The sequence below is a fragment of the Epinephelus moara genome, chromosome 20, assembly GCF_006386435.1.
Source record: "Epinephelus moara isolate mb chromosome 20, YSFRI_EMoa_1.0, whole genome shotgun sequence".
Taxonomy (NCBI): domain Eukaryota; kingdom Metazoa; phylum Chordata; class Actinopteri; order Perciformes; family Serranidae; genus Epinephelus; species Epinephelus moara.
In genome coordinates, this window is record NC_065525.1 from 26739869 (window position 1) to 26757015 (window position 17147).

Consider the following 17147-nt stretch of genomic DNA (forward strand, 5'->3'; position numbering starts at 1 on the left):
GGAAAAATTAGTTGTCTGTTTTGGAGAAAATATTAAAGTGCAAAATGTTGCAAACATCATTCTGGCATGGGTGGTTGTTTGATAATGGACACAATGTTTTTGTTGTGGCAGTATCCATACTCCTTCAGTAGAACGTGTCGCCACAGTCAATATTTGATGTGTTTTTAAACTGTGTCCTTAAGATAACCGCTGTGTACTTGGGTAGTCAAATGTACAAACTAAACCCATCACTGAAAAAAACAGTCTCCACCTAAATGGTAACTTGAAAAGTGAATTTGCAACTAAATATTCTGCCACAGGATGGGGACAAAGACACTGTCATTCAAACTTCAAGTCTCATATCTTAGGTTACATTCCAAAGGCAGTGTTTACAAAATGAAGTGCTCATTTTTAAAGACACTTTTCTTGTGTTTCAGTCACAGCATCGCAACTACACTGATGTAATGGGAAGCAAAACACATTCACTGTGTCACTGTGTAATTGATTGTGTCTAGCTGGTAATCTCAGTGGGTTTAGCAATATGTTCACGTTACCTTAATATTCAAGAAATCCCATGCAACACAGGTGAGTAAAAAAAAGCTTCACTGAGTAGTCCAAAAACCAATTCAACAGCACGACATAAAACACGGACTCATTACAAACATTTATTTAAGACAACGGTGAGAATAATGCTTTGAACAAACTCATCTGCAAACGTCTAAGGAAATTATACAAAATTAAAACATGACTTGAGGTGAAAGTCTTGAAGGTTCACAGTGATTCGAACACTATGACATGGGGACATCTCGAGCAGCGAAACAGAACTACATAAATGCCTGTACAGCTTCACTTACACACAATAAAAACAATATTCATCAGGGTAAAAATCACTCTGCTAATAATAAATGTGTCATAATAATGACTCTACTGTAAACCTATATACACGTGGCTGGCACTGTTGACAGTAAAACCTTTTATAAATGTCTTTGTCATTTGCTGGTTTGGCAAAGTAAAAATAGAAAATCTACCAGTCACTAACTTTTTCAAACCAGGAAAGTGGATAATGAAGATAATAAATACCCAATTTAATTACTCACAATGGAAGTTTGAAATAATCTAATGGACACTTAAATTAAGTGAGGTCTTTCGCATAACCACAATCTCATTCGTGTACAAACTAGAAAAGCCAAAGACAGATGTGTCAAAGACGATTAGCGCTTAAAATAAAACATCTACAGGATGTTGCACCATGGCTACAGTCAGTCCCTAATTATGCACTGTGCAGCTATCAAGTGACAAAGAATGTTTAGCTGACCTCGTTACAAAAAAATATCCTGTCCAACTTCATTCCTGAGGAGGCCAGGCAGATATTTAGGACTCATCGGCCTGTTGTTGGCGAGTAAAAAAAAATAGACAGTTGAGGGAAACAATAAAAAAAATGATTGCACTCAGTGATGTGACCAAAAGCAAAACTGACACCTCGGCATTTGTATGGCGGAACTAGTCTTCGATTTTCAGCCAGCCTTTTTTATAATCTATCAGTAGCTCTAGGTAGTACTTCCACTCTGGCTCGCTGTCATACCTGACCTCAAATATAGTCTTTAGAGGGTTGGTGTGGGCCTCATGGATACGCAGCACTTCCCCTCTGTACCACACCTCTGACTTGTCGTCTTCTTCATACAGATGGCGAATCCTTTTACCCACAAGGTCTGGGTAGTACAACCTCATGGCCCTCCGAGCCCTCTGGACAGCCGAGCGCAGCACCCAGCGCCTCCTGTGCTCGGCGCTGTGGCAGGCGGACAAGTAGCCCAGCGCCTCCTGTGCTCGGCGCTGTGGCAGGCGGACAAGTAGGGGCAGTATTTGATCTTTAAGAGCGATCTGTGTTTTCTTTTCGAAGAGCTGCGGAGAGGTCTTAATGCGTGAGAGAAGCTTCCTGTTCTCTGCCACCTGTGGGTTACTTTGGGCCTGTGAAGGTCCCGTTCACTGCTCACTTCTCCCTCCTTGTCATCAATCTGTGAGAGGGAAGGTTCAGCAAACGTCCCTGAGTCTGAGATTGCTTGGTAGCAGGCCTTTTTTCTGTCTAGCCCTTCGCTAAACATCCTCCTCAGTTTGAGAATCATGCCTGAGCAGCTCTTGGATTTACCTGGAGATTTGGCTCTTACAGGCTGCAGGCTGGAGTATTCCTCTGCTTCCGTGTGACTGCGAGATGGATGGAGATTGTCCAAGGTTAAAGGGCACATCCATGAATTCTCAGAGGTTGTGCTAAGGGGAATGAGCAAAGAATCCTGCTCTGCAACCAAACAGTCACTGCCTCCATTATCCGTCCCTTCACACTGATGTCCACTCCAGTTCTCCTCACTAAGTGCATTCAGCTCGCCTCCACTTACAGTCTTCTCTGCCTCGTCCTCATCTGACAAACTGTTGCTCAAAAACAAACGCCTCGAACTGCTCTTAATCCTGCCCGTTGTTCTATTCCTGATCAAATCTGATTTTGTCTCCTGGTCCTCCTCATGTCTCTGTGGGTGTGACTCTGAGGGTGAGGCTTGTGAGGCAGTGATGTCTGAAAGTACCGGAGTCCTACAGCTGATGGTCTCGTAACCTTCATCTTTTTCTCTGTCCGCAGGAACGTCCACATCTAATCCTGCAATACAAGGAATACGGCAATCAAGAGAGGTCAAATGAATACCAGAAATAAAAATGAGGTTGTTAACAAAATGGGAAGGCAAGTTAAAGAGGTTATAGAATTGATTTAGTAATCAGGGAGGGATCATATCCAAGTGGACGTTCAGGATTTATGACAAAAAAAACATAAATAAAATAAATGCATTCACTTTGTTTCCCAACAGATGGTTCCCAAAAAGCAAGCCAGCAACCACAAAGTCCAACACCTCCATACAGGTTGACAAATCAATGCTCCCATAGCGCTTACTCAGCACACAAGAACAATGAGAAGCTATTCTATTAATATCAGCAGACCTGGTGATTGGACAGCATGATCCTCAACCATGAAACACCCTTTTAAACACAGACAGAATAGAAGGCTGTGGGAGTAAACACGAAGGCTGGGAAAACAGTCAGCTGCTACAAGGGGTGCTATCAGTCAGGGATAAAACAGCGGTGAGGCCAGAGTGAGACAAGGGAAATGTTCAATACCAAAGTCAAGTGCTCCCAAATCATGTGAACTGTTAATAAAGTCAGCAGTGAACAGAAACTCGATTAAGCTCAATTCGGTTAGAAAATGCATGTGCCAAATACAATAATAGCTGTCGAAGGACACAAAGTTAAAAGGTGATTTAAAGGACATCTGGTGATAGTTTATATGTTAGTAAAAAGTAAAACTTCTGCACACCTGTAGGAGGACAGGTGTGTCTGAGATGATCACGGGCTGACTTTAGTGGAACAAAGAACTTGCGCGCAGTCTCCTACACTTTTAATTAGAAGAGATTTATTGAGAACAGAGACCTCCATCAGGTTAAAATAACCTCTTGAAGGTCTCTGTACCGAAACGTTCCCAGTTAAATCTCTTGAAACTGCATGTGTAGCAGACTGTGTGCCAGAGTTTTGTTATTGTCAACAAATCCCATGAATAGACGAGAACAAAAAATGAATTGTTCTGTGCAAACAAAGCCTGATGTAGCTGATTTAAAACACACAAGTGATCCAAACCACTGCACTGGATGACATGCTCCTTCATAATGATGAACATCAGCACTGTAGTTTGAGTCAACCCCATGTGCACCATACTGAAGCCAAATATACTCACGAGTTCACCAAACACTGATGTAGTGGGGGTATACGCACAGGATATACCCACCTCTTTTTCTGTCTGTTTATATCTAATCTATTAGAATATATGGAGAAGTATACCCACTTCCTCCACCTAGTCGTACACCCACCTCATCAACTACCACTACACCACTGACACCAAATGTGCAACTGGAAATAATCCAAACAAATCCAGTATTTATAACAATTGTAAAAACTACAATGTCTGGCAGTTTTAGCAAATCATGGAGCCTCTTAAAAAACGAAATATATTTCTGATTACAAACTGTAAAGCTCTGACTCACCACTGTGGGTACTACGCTCAGGTAGGATGGCCTGCTCTGTCATTAGTGCACCTTTAAGGCAAATCTTAGACTGCTCCAAATCTAACTATGTGTCTTTATCACACAGATAAGTGCCAGATAGTACTCTGTGTGTTTTCAGGACTTTATGCCGTCTGTTCCAAATGCTCATACAGATATTGGAAAAAGGGTATTTGTGTATTCTGCAGCCTCTGCACACAATATGTTGCAACTCAATGAATCGTCTTGTTAAATGCTTTTTTTTGTAACGTTGCTGATTTATATGTTGAAAAGCACAGATTACAGTAAACACGTACTTTGTTATTTCTGTTTTTTGATGCTTTTGAATCTAATATTAAAAAGCATTGGAGGCGGATTTCTCAAGATGCCACATTCTATATTTACCTGGTTACGAAACTAACTCTTAATTTCTCTAGAAATCTGAATTTCCGGAGCTTGTTATTTAGTTCCTTTTAATTTAGTCTCTTTTGTGTTTTCTGATCTGTAACTATTTTTATTTATGCTGCTGCCTGTCTCGGCTAGGTCTCCCTTAAAAAAAGAGAATCTTAATCTCAGTGGGACTCTCCTGGTTAAATGAAGGGTACATAAATAAATTAAATATTTGTGACCCTTTTTTTTTTTTTTTTAACAGTATTTAGTAGGAACAAATGGGCTTGTGGCTGAGATCCACATACAGGCTGGGGAAGTCAGAAAGTACCAAGAGACAGAAACACATTGTTGGTTTTGGTCTTTTCATGGGAATAGTTGACAATAACAAAAATATAGAATATTGCTGACCTTATCTTTTAAACCCTGTTTTCCCACACAAGTTGTTTAGTCTCACTTCTCTTTAAGACTTAACGGCAGAGATGCAGGTTTTTTAACAGACCAGTTCCCTGGTCTGTTAAAAAATGATGATCACCATCTTCTGATCTGCTCAGAATGTGCCACAGTTAATCCCCCCGTGTGTGGAGCAGGCTGTCACTTCCTTCCTCCGGTAATGTGATCCAGCAGCCTGCCTCACAATCTTTAAGGTCCAACAATACAATCCAACAGAAATCATGAAGGAGAGCCTCATTTTTCCACAAATAGCCCAGCTCCATTCCCTCCACCCACTATAACAAGTGTGATGAAATCATGCAACTTCCTGTGATTAGTTCTGAAGGTTAGCAGAAAGGTGTCCTGCGTTCTAATCAGAAAAAGCAAAAGAGTAGTGAGATTGAGGGACAACATAAAAAACAAGTATACCTGGACTCTCTTTTGGACATCAGGTGAGGTTGATTCTGCAAAAAATAAATAATTTTATATTGAATATTTCTCGTTTATTGTGATTTGTTCTTCACAGAAGGGCCAAAAATGCAGAAAAATATGATCACTAAAGGCTGCATGAGGGAAAACCAAGATACAGTTAACAGTCAAAATATGATGCGTTATAAAAAATCCAGAGGAATCAGTAAATCATGCCATCTACCCAATGGGGATTTCCAGAAATATGCGAGGAAAGGCAGGAAACACTGTTGCTTGGGCAGTCATGTTGCACATATCACATGGTCAAACTAGAGGTATAATCTTTCTAAGTATTTGTGCATGGAACAAACATTTTCCTGAACCTCTATCTGAAACACTATCATAAGAACCATCTCAGTGAGTCTTATGATCTTTCAGAAATAACAGTAGGAACCCTTATTACACCTACATTTTACTTTTCGCTCATGACTGAGGTGAAGAGCTACATTTTTATAGCTGCCTGACCGATTAAACTTTACTTAACTGACAACATGCATTGCAATCTTGCTCATGAAGAAGTGCTGTAGTTACTGAAAAAAATAACCTGTGTGATATTTATAAAAACATGCATGCCTGTGTATGCACGCCCCTAAAATAACTGTCCATTATTTGGTCATTTCCTGCCTCCTTCATGAGCATTTGTTTACTTCAGTGTTGGCCAAATGCGTAGTTGCGTCCAGCATTTCCCCATGAGGGGTAATTAACACAACTTATGCTTACTGAAACACCTCTAATTTGTCTGGCTTGATGACACTTAAAAAGGGACAAATTACCATAATGCCACCCCCAGAACAACATTCATTTGGAAAACAGATGGACGAAGGACTAAATTAAGATGTCTGTAACCGACATTACATAACTGCAATGCCTGTTTCCTTCATTTCTAATCACATAACACGATCTCAGTAACTCTAAAGTGAACACGCACTCACCCAAATGTTTGCAGACACAGGCGTGATACAGAAGGTTGACCACATCAGCGTAGATGTCAGGCAGGTGTTTGAGGGACATCAGTTTCCTGAGCCTGGAGGAGCAGGCTCGTTTATGGAGCTGGATGAGGATCTTTTCTTCGGAGAGCGTGGTGGGCCGCAGCTCCACTTTGTGCTCCTGCAGGACCTGGTCGATGAAGCTGCCCTGGACCGTCGGAAACAGCAGCTCCTTCACCACCAGCATGGGGAGGAACACCGCCCCCGTCCGCATGACGTGTGGGAAAGGACAGCGCTCCTGGGCGGTGTACTCTCGCAACCTCTCCAGGACCTGATGGAGCGCTGACTTCATCTCCTCATTGAGCCACACCTCCCGCGCGTTTACTCCCAACAAACAGGAAACTTTCTGGACTTTGGTTGAAGGAGATAACGATTCAGTCAGTTCCAGCTGAGACAACCAGGTTCTGAGCTCCTGCTCTGAAGAGGCCGACACAATGTTGGATACCAGCTTGCAGAGGGAGCTGTGCAACTCAAAGAAGTGCTTGCGGACAGGGATTTGGAGCTCTAGGTTTGGTGTGAATTCAGTTATCCTCTTTGCAGGTGGCTTCTCTGAGGTTGGAGCAGGGCTGGAAAGCTTTGCATCACGGAGAATTATATTGCAGGTGGAAAGTTTCAGACACTGAGGGGGAATGTTTTTGAAATTTCGTTTGCTCTCAGGTGGCTGAGGTGGAGTAATGGATTTGGGTTGCACTGTGACCACCTGTTTGTTCAGTGTGCATGCATCACCATGAGAAGATGAGTTCATCTGTGCAGCCACCTCACCAGGTTTGGACTCATGTGAAGTCTCTTTTTTATCTGCTAATGAGGGTTTACTTTCAAGTTCATCAGGTTCACATTTCTTTATCACCAACATGGGCCCACTGCTGCATGAGCCGGTCTCTTCAGGCTCCTTTTTTATCGTTACTTTGCTGCAGTCCCTCTGACTAACAGGAGTCTCTGCAGACTTGTCTGTGTCTGATGGATCTACGTTTTCCACTTTTATATTTTTGGGTTCAAGCATTTCTACAGCAGGCTTCTTTGGTGGAGTATCTGTACAGTTTTTTTTGGAAACCAGACAGACAACGGGCTGCTGTTCTTCTCGATCTGGCCTTTTGTCTTTGAGATCTGGCTTGGTTTTGACTTCATGGTGCTGGGGTAACTGGACAGTCCTCTGAGGTACTCTGCCTGGAAATAACACTCCAGAGGCCTGCAGGTAGGCTTGGTAAGGTGCCAGACTGAAGACAGTGTCAATGACTGGCATGGGAGGAGAGTCGGTTTTATGTCCTAATTCTACTTTTCCCATTTCCACCTTTTGTCGTTTCTTAATGAGTTCCACTTCATATACATCCCTATCCTCTTCTTTTATTTTGATGGGTGAAGATGAGTGAGAGATACTTCTCTTCAGACACGCTTTGAGAACAGCGTTGCCTGAACTGGACACAGGGTCCTTGTGTTTGTTTCCTGGTGCAACAGCAGGGGAATAAATAATTTTTCGGACATTTGCGCCATTAGGTACATCTGCGTGGATTTGATCTGAGCTGTGATGCGGTGACCGGGGCAGCCATGCTGCTGGGGAGACAGGAAGGCTTTTTGGCTGTTTCTGGGACACACAGGAGGAATGGTCCAGGATTCTGTCCATGTTCAGCGCAGTCGGTGGAAGGACAGGTCGCTCTAAGTGCATGCTGGTGAGTGGGGGGAAAAATCTGTTTATTTGTATGCTGGATGGTGAGACGCTAGACTGACTTACACGTCTAGTAGGACTGGTTTGGTCTATACGTAGGAGTGGTGAGGTGGTATGTGATTGGTCAACACACAGGCTTGTGCTTGGTTTGTCCTTATGTAGGTTGGCTGCAGAGGCCAACGGATGCTCCGTGTATTGGCTGGATGGGGAAACATTAATGCGACTAGAGTGCAAGCTAGGTGATGCACGTTGCCTTTTTAGGGGGGCTCTGATTTGGCTTGCATGTAAATGAAATCTTGGAACTGCATAATATGCGTAGTCAAAGCCTCTCATCAAGGCATGATTTGGCAATGTTTCAGTGCTGGGCAAAGGAATTTCACCATGAAGCGAGTGAGGCACTATGTAATGCTCCCGGGGGGTTGAGAGTGTGTGTTTGAGAATAACAGGCACATCTTCTCTCTGCTTACTACCAATATCTTTACACTGTGTCCTGTTTTCTACCTCCACATTTGCCCGGGGATAGTAAAACATCGGGTGCTGTGTTAGCTGGCCATATTTGGACATGGGAGAATGTTCCTGATAAACCTCTGAGGTCATGTGCTCATATGTGGGATGGGAGGAGTATAAGCTGGGGTAGCCTCTGGGGGAAGTCTGTAAACGCTGGCTCTGCTCACTTAGAGAACCAAACAGTGTGCGAGTCGGGGTGCAGGGGTAGCTGCTGTAGTTTGGGTCGATCACAGCAGGAAAAGTCCTTGCTCTACCTGGGCTGTAAGTCTCCACAGTCCTCTTTAGTGGTTCTGAGCTGGGCTCAAACTGTAAACCTTTCTGCTGCAGCAGTGTGTCTTGTGCCTTCCTCTGCACGGGCAGTCTGTCAGTGTAGTGAGCATCAGTCTGCATCCAATCATGCTCATATACAGTGTTTGGTATCCTCGGAGAGCCATGTTCCACACTGTATCTGTGTCCTAACATGCAACCCAGTTCATTACAGCAGGGGTTATGCATATAAACTGGCTTAGGAACTGCCAAGTAAACAGGGTTTTCAGATGTGGGAGATGATTTTTCACCTCTGTTTTTTTGTTTTCCAAGAGCCGCTGGTGCGGCAGCTGTAGGACTGCTGACCCCAGGACTTTTGGTGTATAATGTAAAGCCCTGTTTTACCGGGGCGTGATGCAGAGAGGAAGAATGGCCTTCCTCTGAAGAATTGCTGTCTTGCCTGTAAATGATGTGGTTCGGGCCCTCCATGCCAGAGACGTGACTCACAGGACTTCTGCCATCCAGTAGGGAGGTCTTTGAGTTGCTCCAAGGAGGAATGAATCCTGCTCCGTCCTTTCCTCTGGGATCATAAGCGAAGTAGGCCCCGCTGTACTGCAGTGCCTGCTTACCCAGAAAACCAGACATATTTGGTGGCTTTGACAGTCCTGTGGATGCTATGGTCCCGTCGAATAATGGCATCTTGCTTCGAAACACTGGGTCAACGACGGTGTGCATCGGCTGGCTGCTCATCATGTAGTAACTTTGTTATGGTGTTGCAATGATATGGCTCCAGACCTACGAATATAAAAAACAACAATTAGAAACTAGCATTCATTGATTAAAATCTGTGCGAGATTGATTCAAATAATCTTTTTTTCTTGAATAAACTCCCACCTCAAACATCAGGCAGCACACCACAAACCCAAACAGCTAGCACACATAAAGAAGTCATCATTAGATAACAACTAGCTGGAGGCATTTTATCAACTTTGGAGAATCTTGTGGCTTATCACATGTATGTCACATACACCCTTATCAGCCGGTGCACATAGGTGGAAGCATAACGCAACAAACAGCAAAGAAGCAAAAATGTGTGAGGCCGATTCATAACTTGACACTTATGCAAGGAATACTAGTGAATCAGTTTCCTACAGATCAACAATGTGATAGTTGCCAAATGTTGCAACAAACAAAACAGCTCTCATGATGAAGCCTCGAGCACAACCGGTTATGGTGTGATAAAACATTAACGTGTGATTGAGTCTTTACTTCAAGGCCACGTCTGTGAATATAAAAAATGACAGCGGTACTGAAATACCGTGATACTGTATTTTTAGTCATATTTCATGTGTTTTTTGTTTTTTTCACGGCTCATTTCAGATGTCACAATCGTCATGTCACAACGAAGAGCTTCAGTCTCACTGTTATCAAACCAGAACTTATTATCGCCTGACGCCTGATCTGACATGCGCTTCTCATCTTGTGTTAATGTTCTGCGACTCAACACCACAGTGGGCTCTATGTTTCTATTCTGCTTTCTACTGCCACAAACCCTGAGTCATACCCCACTTCCTTTTTCCATACACTTCTCCATGTAGGGCTGCAGCTAACAGTTATTTTCCCTTTCAGTTAATGTGCTGTTTTTTGTCAACAATTTTTTTTTAAAGAAGTGACCATCATAGTTTTCCAGTACTCATGGTGATTGAACCAACCATCCAAAGGCCACAAATATTTAGTTTAATATGATATTTAACAAAAAACACAACAGCAAATCCTCACACGCTGCATCCAGTGAATCTGGATTAATCATTTCTGCACTGCTTTAATGGATGTTGTGCAATATTCTATTATACTACAAATGGGTGGAAACTAATTTTTATGCTCAGTCTGATAAACCGTGCTCACAAATTAATCACATTTTTTTTAAAAACAGGGTTTTTTATGTTCTTTGACAGATATTTGCCCATCACAGCTGAGCCACAAATACTCCATACACTGCTCTGCTTCTTATAATATGGACACACGTTCCTGTCAAGTTGGTCAACACACTATAAATAAAATTAGACACACAACACAAAGCTTTTCTCGTCCGACCATTAATCAGGATATTCAGTTTATTATCATTTAAGCAGCAAATCCTTAAGACTGAGAGCTGGAACTAATGTGTTTGGCATTTCAGCTTGAAAATTAACTTAAATGATTAATCAATTATCAGACTAGTTGCTGATTGATCAACAGATTATGTCAGCTTACATTTTATAAATAACTGTAGGCTTCTTTATTATCTATGAACACCTCATGGGAACTTCAACACCAGTGAGAATCATTCAATCATAATATTTATGCATGCTCCAATTCCTAACACCTGCTTTTCCACCAGGCCCTTGAATGCAACACAGCGCAACAACTTGTGCACATGCACTATCTGCCTGACAGTGTCAGCTTGGTGTAGGAGGAGAAGGAAAGATGACCTCATCACGTGATAAATTCATAACTCTGCCACACGAACATGCATGAACTGGCCAGGCTGCAAAAGACTTAATTACTTCTAACTTTTATTATTTATTATCAACACTTTATTTATCAAACTATGAGTCATCAGTTCATCTGAGAATATGTAGGCATGTTCATGTATTGTCACACATATAAAAATCTACAGACAAAGTGAAACACTTGAATGTTGAATCTCAATAAGCTGTTTAAATGTTAGCCAACTAGTACACCACAGCATCTGTAGGTGGTGTTACTAAATTTCTTTTCCCACTGGTGGACAGTCATTTCCAGTGTACCCCCTAAAACTAACAGATCATAGTGCAAAACACCCCTGTTGTCTTTTGACAGGCAGCCAAATTCAGAGCATAACATCTGCCAATATATGTTGAAACAGCTGCATCAGATCCATTCAACACACAGCCTACATCTCACAAACACACTGTATATAAAAATGAAATGATGCCAATAATATCTCAGGCTGTGATGAGGGGGGGGAGTGATATTAACACCAAACCCTCACTGCAACCCCACACAGGCCTCATTAAAACCAAATCCAGGCTCAGACAGCAGCACACAGACAGCCACGTAGTGCTCACAGATGTTATCAGTTCATCCTGTTGACACCTTTCAGAGAAGTACAGAGCGATGGCCTATCTGCGTGTAGCGAGGAGGAGTGTGGTTTGTGTGCATGGAGGAAACTGTTCAGGGGGTTGTTTTCAACGGACTGAAAGCCGCACTCTCAAGTGTGAGTGTGTGTAGACTGTGTTGTGTGTGTGTGTCCGCACTCCCAGATGTGTAGGGCAGGGGTGATGGAGAGTGTGACTTCCGAAAGCAAACGGTCCAAACTGACAAGCTGATCTCCAAACACGTGGGAAAAGACTGTAAAAAAGTCACTTCTTTGTAGTCTGTGTAAAAGTTACAGGCTATAATTGCCTCGATGATTAATTCAAGTCTGCAGGTCAGGACATGTTGGAAGGTGACAGCAGGTTCACGTGACAGAGTCTCAAAGTAACCAATAAAAATGACTCACGTCCGAACTTAAAAACGGAACTTACTGAGAAAATGCGTCTCTGTGCTTTTTTTTTTTTTTTTGGAGCTTCTGGGGCGCACATATGTCCTTATCAGGGGGGTTACATGAGAACACACGAGCCTTGTTGTCCAGCCAGCATGAACAGCCAGCTCAGTTTAACAAAACGCAAATAATATGAAAATAATCTGCGCGCTGGGGCTCGCTCACAGTGCGAGTCATTTCCATACAGGCTGCGAAAGCGTCGCAAACCACGGTAAAGCTAAAAACCACACTGTGGGCAAGAAAAACACAGTTTCAAACCCGTGCGATGCTTTGGCTACATGAAATAGTTTCACAGTATGTCATGCTTTCATGGAAGAGACGCCCACGTGTGTTTCTGTTGGACCCGATTTGTTTGGATCATAACGTGTTGTTAATGTGGACACATGAAGACTGTAGCTGTTAATGTGCTGTCTTACCTCGCTGCTGTGTTGACAATCAATGATTCCCACAAAGACTCCATGAAACACAACTTGAGAGGGAGGAGGAGGAAAGGTCTCTGCGTGTTGTCCGTGGACCGGGTCAGTCCGGATGCGCTAAAAAATCCCACGAAATGAAATGAAGGCCTGCGTAAAGAGGGTTGGAGCGGCTCGGCCGAAGTCCACGCGGCTTTTAGAGAAGTTAACAAACTGAAGAAAAGACAAAAGGGAGGAGGATGGTCTTTGATCAATAGGCGGAGTCACACCCTTCTGTCTATCCATGGCTTGTTTTCTGCCGTTTTTCCCGCTTGTCACTTTTATTGGCTGCGTCCCAGTGTCCGGCTGCCAGCTGGCTGCTGATGCCACCTGAAGTGAACTTAGGGTTTATTCATTCAGTGACTGATAACACAAGTGTGTGCTATTGATTTCTCCAGCCTGACTTCTCACTCCTTTCTCTGTTGATCCCAAACGCAGAGTTTGATCCCTAAATTCTTCAGGCTACTCCAGGGGATCCCCCCAAAATAATAAATAATCTTATCTAGCTACTATTTCACTCAATGGAATTTAAGCAGCAGGGTTAAGGGAGCCTCTTATCATGCATGCATGTTATTTTTGCAGTCTGGGAGTCCATTATTCTAAGGCATTTTTTGCAACAAAATGAACATGAATGGAGTCACTCTGCATAGCTTTTGGTGCTTTTGATGGAGAGTAAAGTGCAGGAAAAGTCAAGGATTTTAACATCTTTATAAAGACAAATAACAAGAATAGTCTGATGATACACTAGTGGCAGCATATTCAAGAGTTCCCCTTAAAAACACCATAGTTAGGCTTGCTGAAATCCATGCAGGCACAGTGCTGTAGCCAGACTGTCAGTGTGTAGATAGATAGATAGATAGATAGATAGATAGATAGATAGACTTGATTGTCATTCCAATCTACACCGTCAACAGTCCACATAGGCTAAGCACAAAGTTTTGTTGAATTCACACTGTGAATAAAACATGGATAGATAAATATAAAAATGTACATTTGCACATACTAATACAAGTCCAAACCTCAAACTACCTGCAAATAAAAAGGATGAGGTGTTGGATTAAAAATAAATAAGAGCATAGTATAACTTCTTTGACATGAATAGCTGGTATAAACAAAAAGTGAAAAGTGAAGGAGGGCCCGAGCACCGAGTCACCATTTGTTGACCTCATCCTAATGTAGTTAATGGTTGACTTTGGTTGACCAAAGTTAAAATCAGGTCAGCCATTACCTCAGACAGACTGCGTGTCACGTCTTGTTATTGATCATGTCTCACATTTGCCCATGCACCTTGATGACTTTACAGTAATACAGTAAAGTAATGTTTGATTCAGCAGCTGATTTGTAGTGGTCCTACGTTACTGTCAAACTGAATTCTTCCACTTGCTCGCTTCACCCTCCGAATGAGTTCATTTCTCGCTGCACTTGCATCATACCGGTCCCTCTTCACCTGTGAGTTGGAGTCTAATTTGTGTGTCCTGTGGGACCGCCACAGTTTAGTCTAGACAAGTTGGTGGCTTCCATCAGTCCCTGTGGCCTCGCAGGTAAAGAGACGCTCGTCAGGGGGTTTGACAAAGGAGAGAGAGCTGGAGCTTTTTCCCAACGGAGCGCTTTCACATCTCCCCTATTTCCAGTTACCATGGTATTACAGCTTTAGGCTAACCAACACAATGCATTAAGGGACTGACAGTGTGCCATATGGATACAGCAACACAAATCACCCACATACAGGGGCTGAAATGATGCATTAAACACATACTTTATTGTGGAGTGGAAAGGCAAATAGACACCCACAGGCAGTGCAGAGGGTTTTCAGAAAAGGGTCAGAAATTCTCCACCCAGAATCCCACCTGTGGACCCGCCGCTGGTCGCCAAGTTAGTGAATGATTATACAGAATGAAGAGACTGATTTTCTCTTTCTTTTAGAGTGATCCGCTGCCTCTTATTTCCTGATACTCTGACAAATATTTACCAGCAGTATAACCTGTCTTGTTGGTTGTTTCCCACTGTGGAACTTCCTTCTGGTGAATATCTAATGCACACAGATACATAAAAATAATCAGTGGCAAACATTCAGCAGATATCTTAAACCTTTATAAGGTAGACAGATGATCTCAAAGAAGAGTTTGTCTTTGTCGTGGGGTAATCAACATGGGTAGAACTGTCCAACCAAAGGAGTATTAAAGTAGAAAGACGTTATAATGTCACAGTGATTCACACAAAGAGAGTGATAAATGCATCAGGATTGAGGAAGGAGCACAGATCAAAAATAAAACAGCTCAATTGTTTCTTGTCTTTCCTGTGTGAATGTAGGAGCTACATTTTTCACAGAAAGCTGTTACACAAACATGTCAGTTTCACAGAACCTTTATCAGGAAGTTCACTGCAGATTATTTCCATTTCTACAGACAGAAGATACAACCTTACAATTGCTACTGTGTGTAAAAAAAGTACATAATAAATATGTGAAGTATAATATGTCAAACACTGTGCAAGACAGCAGTTTCTATGTGTGTGTGTGTGTGTTTACCACTTTTAAACACCTGAGAGTCAATCAGGTGACTTGTGGTGACACAGGGAATAGAGCAGGTGATCTCTCAGGATGCCCTTTCTGATGAAACACAGGTGAACATCCCCAGAGGCCAGAAACTGTAGAGCCCAGAGACTGCTGCAGTTGCAACAGACACATGAGACACACGTACACTTGAGTTTACATACATATTGACACAGAGAACAAGATATCATATACGTGTAATGCATATGTGTGTACCCACGTCTGTACAGTACAGTCTATACACACTATGGAATGCGTTGTGCAATGCAGATGGTGAACAATCCGAAGTCTGTCCCTTTTAACTTTTTTTTTAAATCACATGCTGCTCAGGTAATATTTCACTTCGGGTCACTCCACAGCAGCTTTCCATGTGCAATGTAATTAACAAATCCACTAATGCCACACTTCAGCTGAAACTAATATTTAACTTGACCTGTCAAGTTAACCCTATGGCCGTCTATCATAACACATGCAACAATAAAGATCTGTTTTGTGTGTGCTGAATTAAGCTGTTTGTGTGCGTTCTGGATTATTACAGCAAATAAATCACAGAGTTTAAACAAAGACAACGTCTCAAATTAACTTTCAACAAGCTTTTTTTTTGCAGTATTTACTTGCACTGCACAAACAGAAGTCACATCTCTACTGTCTCTTCTCTCATGTAAACACTACATACTTTACACAGCTCAGTAACTTACATATGTACACACTAACCTTGGCTGAACTAGTTTTAGGAAGCTTTTAAATGGAGCAGCAAAATAAGTTTTTTACACTCCCCTGTCTGATCTGCTATTTTATACCTCCTGTTATAGATTTTATCAATTCTATTTTCTAATTAAAACCAGTTGTTCTTGCAGGATTAATTAAAGTTACAAATATCTGAGCGTCCTAGTTAGTTGACACTGGGCTCATTACAATAATAATACTGATTAGTTTGTGATTGATAAGTACTTTGAGCTCATTATTACACATCATTAAATGATTGTTAATCACTATTGACAGGGATGCAGGAAGACTGAGATTGAGTTGCTGCAGGATGAGTCTCTTGTACACATGGTGCTTTATCATTTTTAATGTTTAGTTACATTAACCTTCATTTTCAGCTGTGCTTTTATTAGTATTTGTGGGATTCACAGTTCCTGTATGTTTTTGCACATCAGAGCTGAGAGCACAATATTTTTCCTCAACTGTTCAGTGAGTTGTTGAAGTAAACAACTCTTGATAAACAGGCTGTTGAAGTGGCAGCACAGAAAAGTAGCATGTTTAGTCTTGAAAGCTTCTGACTGCAACATATCTCTAGTTTTGATTATTTGCCCGTAGTTGTGAGAACATGGTGTTATTCCCATTAGGCACACCTGCAGGCTGCACACTTGTGCAGAGCTGTCAAGGTCTCGGTGACACTCCCCTCGCCGCTGTGGCTGATGTAATGCTCCTTTGGCATCATTAACAGAATCACACAACAGCCAATAGGAGCAGGACAAGTTATGGTTCAGGGATGGATAGGTTTCGTCTGGAGAGCCATTCACATGCCTCCATGTGCTGTAACCTCGACAGCTCGACTCAATGCCCCCGGCGATTTGCAAACCAAATTTTCTCTGCCTCCCTTGGATTTGGTGGGAACAGACATAAACTGAGATAAAAACATACAGATAAAATATAACTGGAGAGAAAAGGAGAGCAAAACTTCTACATGTGTCTACATGTTGCTCATAAAGGAGAGGTTCAATCTCTCTGGGAAGAGGCTTTTCACTTCTTTGGAAAAGAGTGCATGATAGCAATCTGATGACAAAGATAAATGATTCACCAGTGATGCGTAATATCAGGAGGACCATCCATGTTTTTAAAGA

At 42.2% G+C, this 17147-nt stretch overlaps 1 protein-coding gene across 2 annotated transcripts; it reads right to left on the reverse strand.

The window, feature by feature from the left end:
• Nucleotides 1–630: 630 nt before the first annotated feature.
• On the reverse strand, nt 631–13008 carry c20h15orf39 (chromosome 20 C15orf39 homolog). 2 transcript variants are annotated; one of them, XM_050073486.1, is made up of 4 exons: nt 12714–13004; nt 6266–9527; nt 1795–2620; nt 631–1750 (listed from the first exon to the last, which is right to left on the reverse strand). In XM_050073486.1, exons 2-4 carry the CDS (start codon nt 9483–9485, stop codon nt 1480–1482), a joined length of 4317 nt encoding a protein of 1438 aa, XP_049929443.1. In that variant the 5' UTR covers nt 9486–9527; nt 12714–13004; the 3' UTR covers nt 631–1479. The 2 variants fall into 2 exon arrangements, with proteins under 2 accessions (XP_049929443.1, XP_049929445.1); XM_050073488.1 differs by lacking the exon at nt 631–1750 and adding an exon at nt 5295–5329 and having other exon boundaries at nt 2483–2620; nt 12714–13008.
• Nucleotides 13009–17147: the final 4139 nt, after the last annotated feature.

Bases quoted from the DNA above. Each gene is read 5' to 3' on its own strand.
- c20h15orf39 (XM_050073486.1), bottom strand. From the start codon at position 9,485: ATGATGAGCAGCCAGCCGATGCACACCGTCGTTGACCCAGTGTTTCGA. The intron at 2,621-6,265 runs GTGAGTGCGTGT...CTTGTATTGCAG, and splicing joins CTGTGTCTGCAAACATTTGG to GATTAGATGTGGACGTTCCT. The intron at 1,751-1,794 runs GCGCTGGGCTAC...CGAGCACAGGAG, and splicing joins CACAGCGCCGAGCACAGGAG to GCGCTGGGTGCTGCGCTCGG.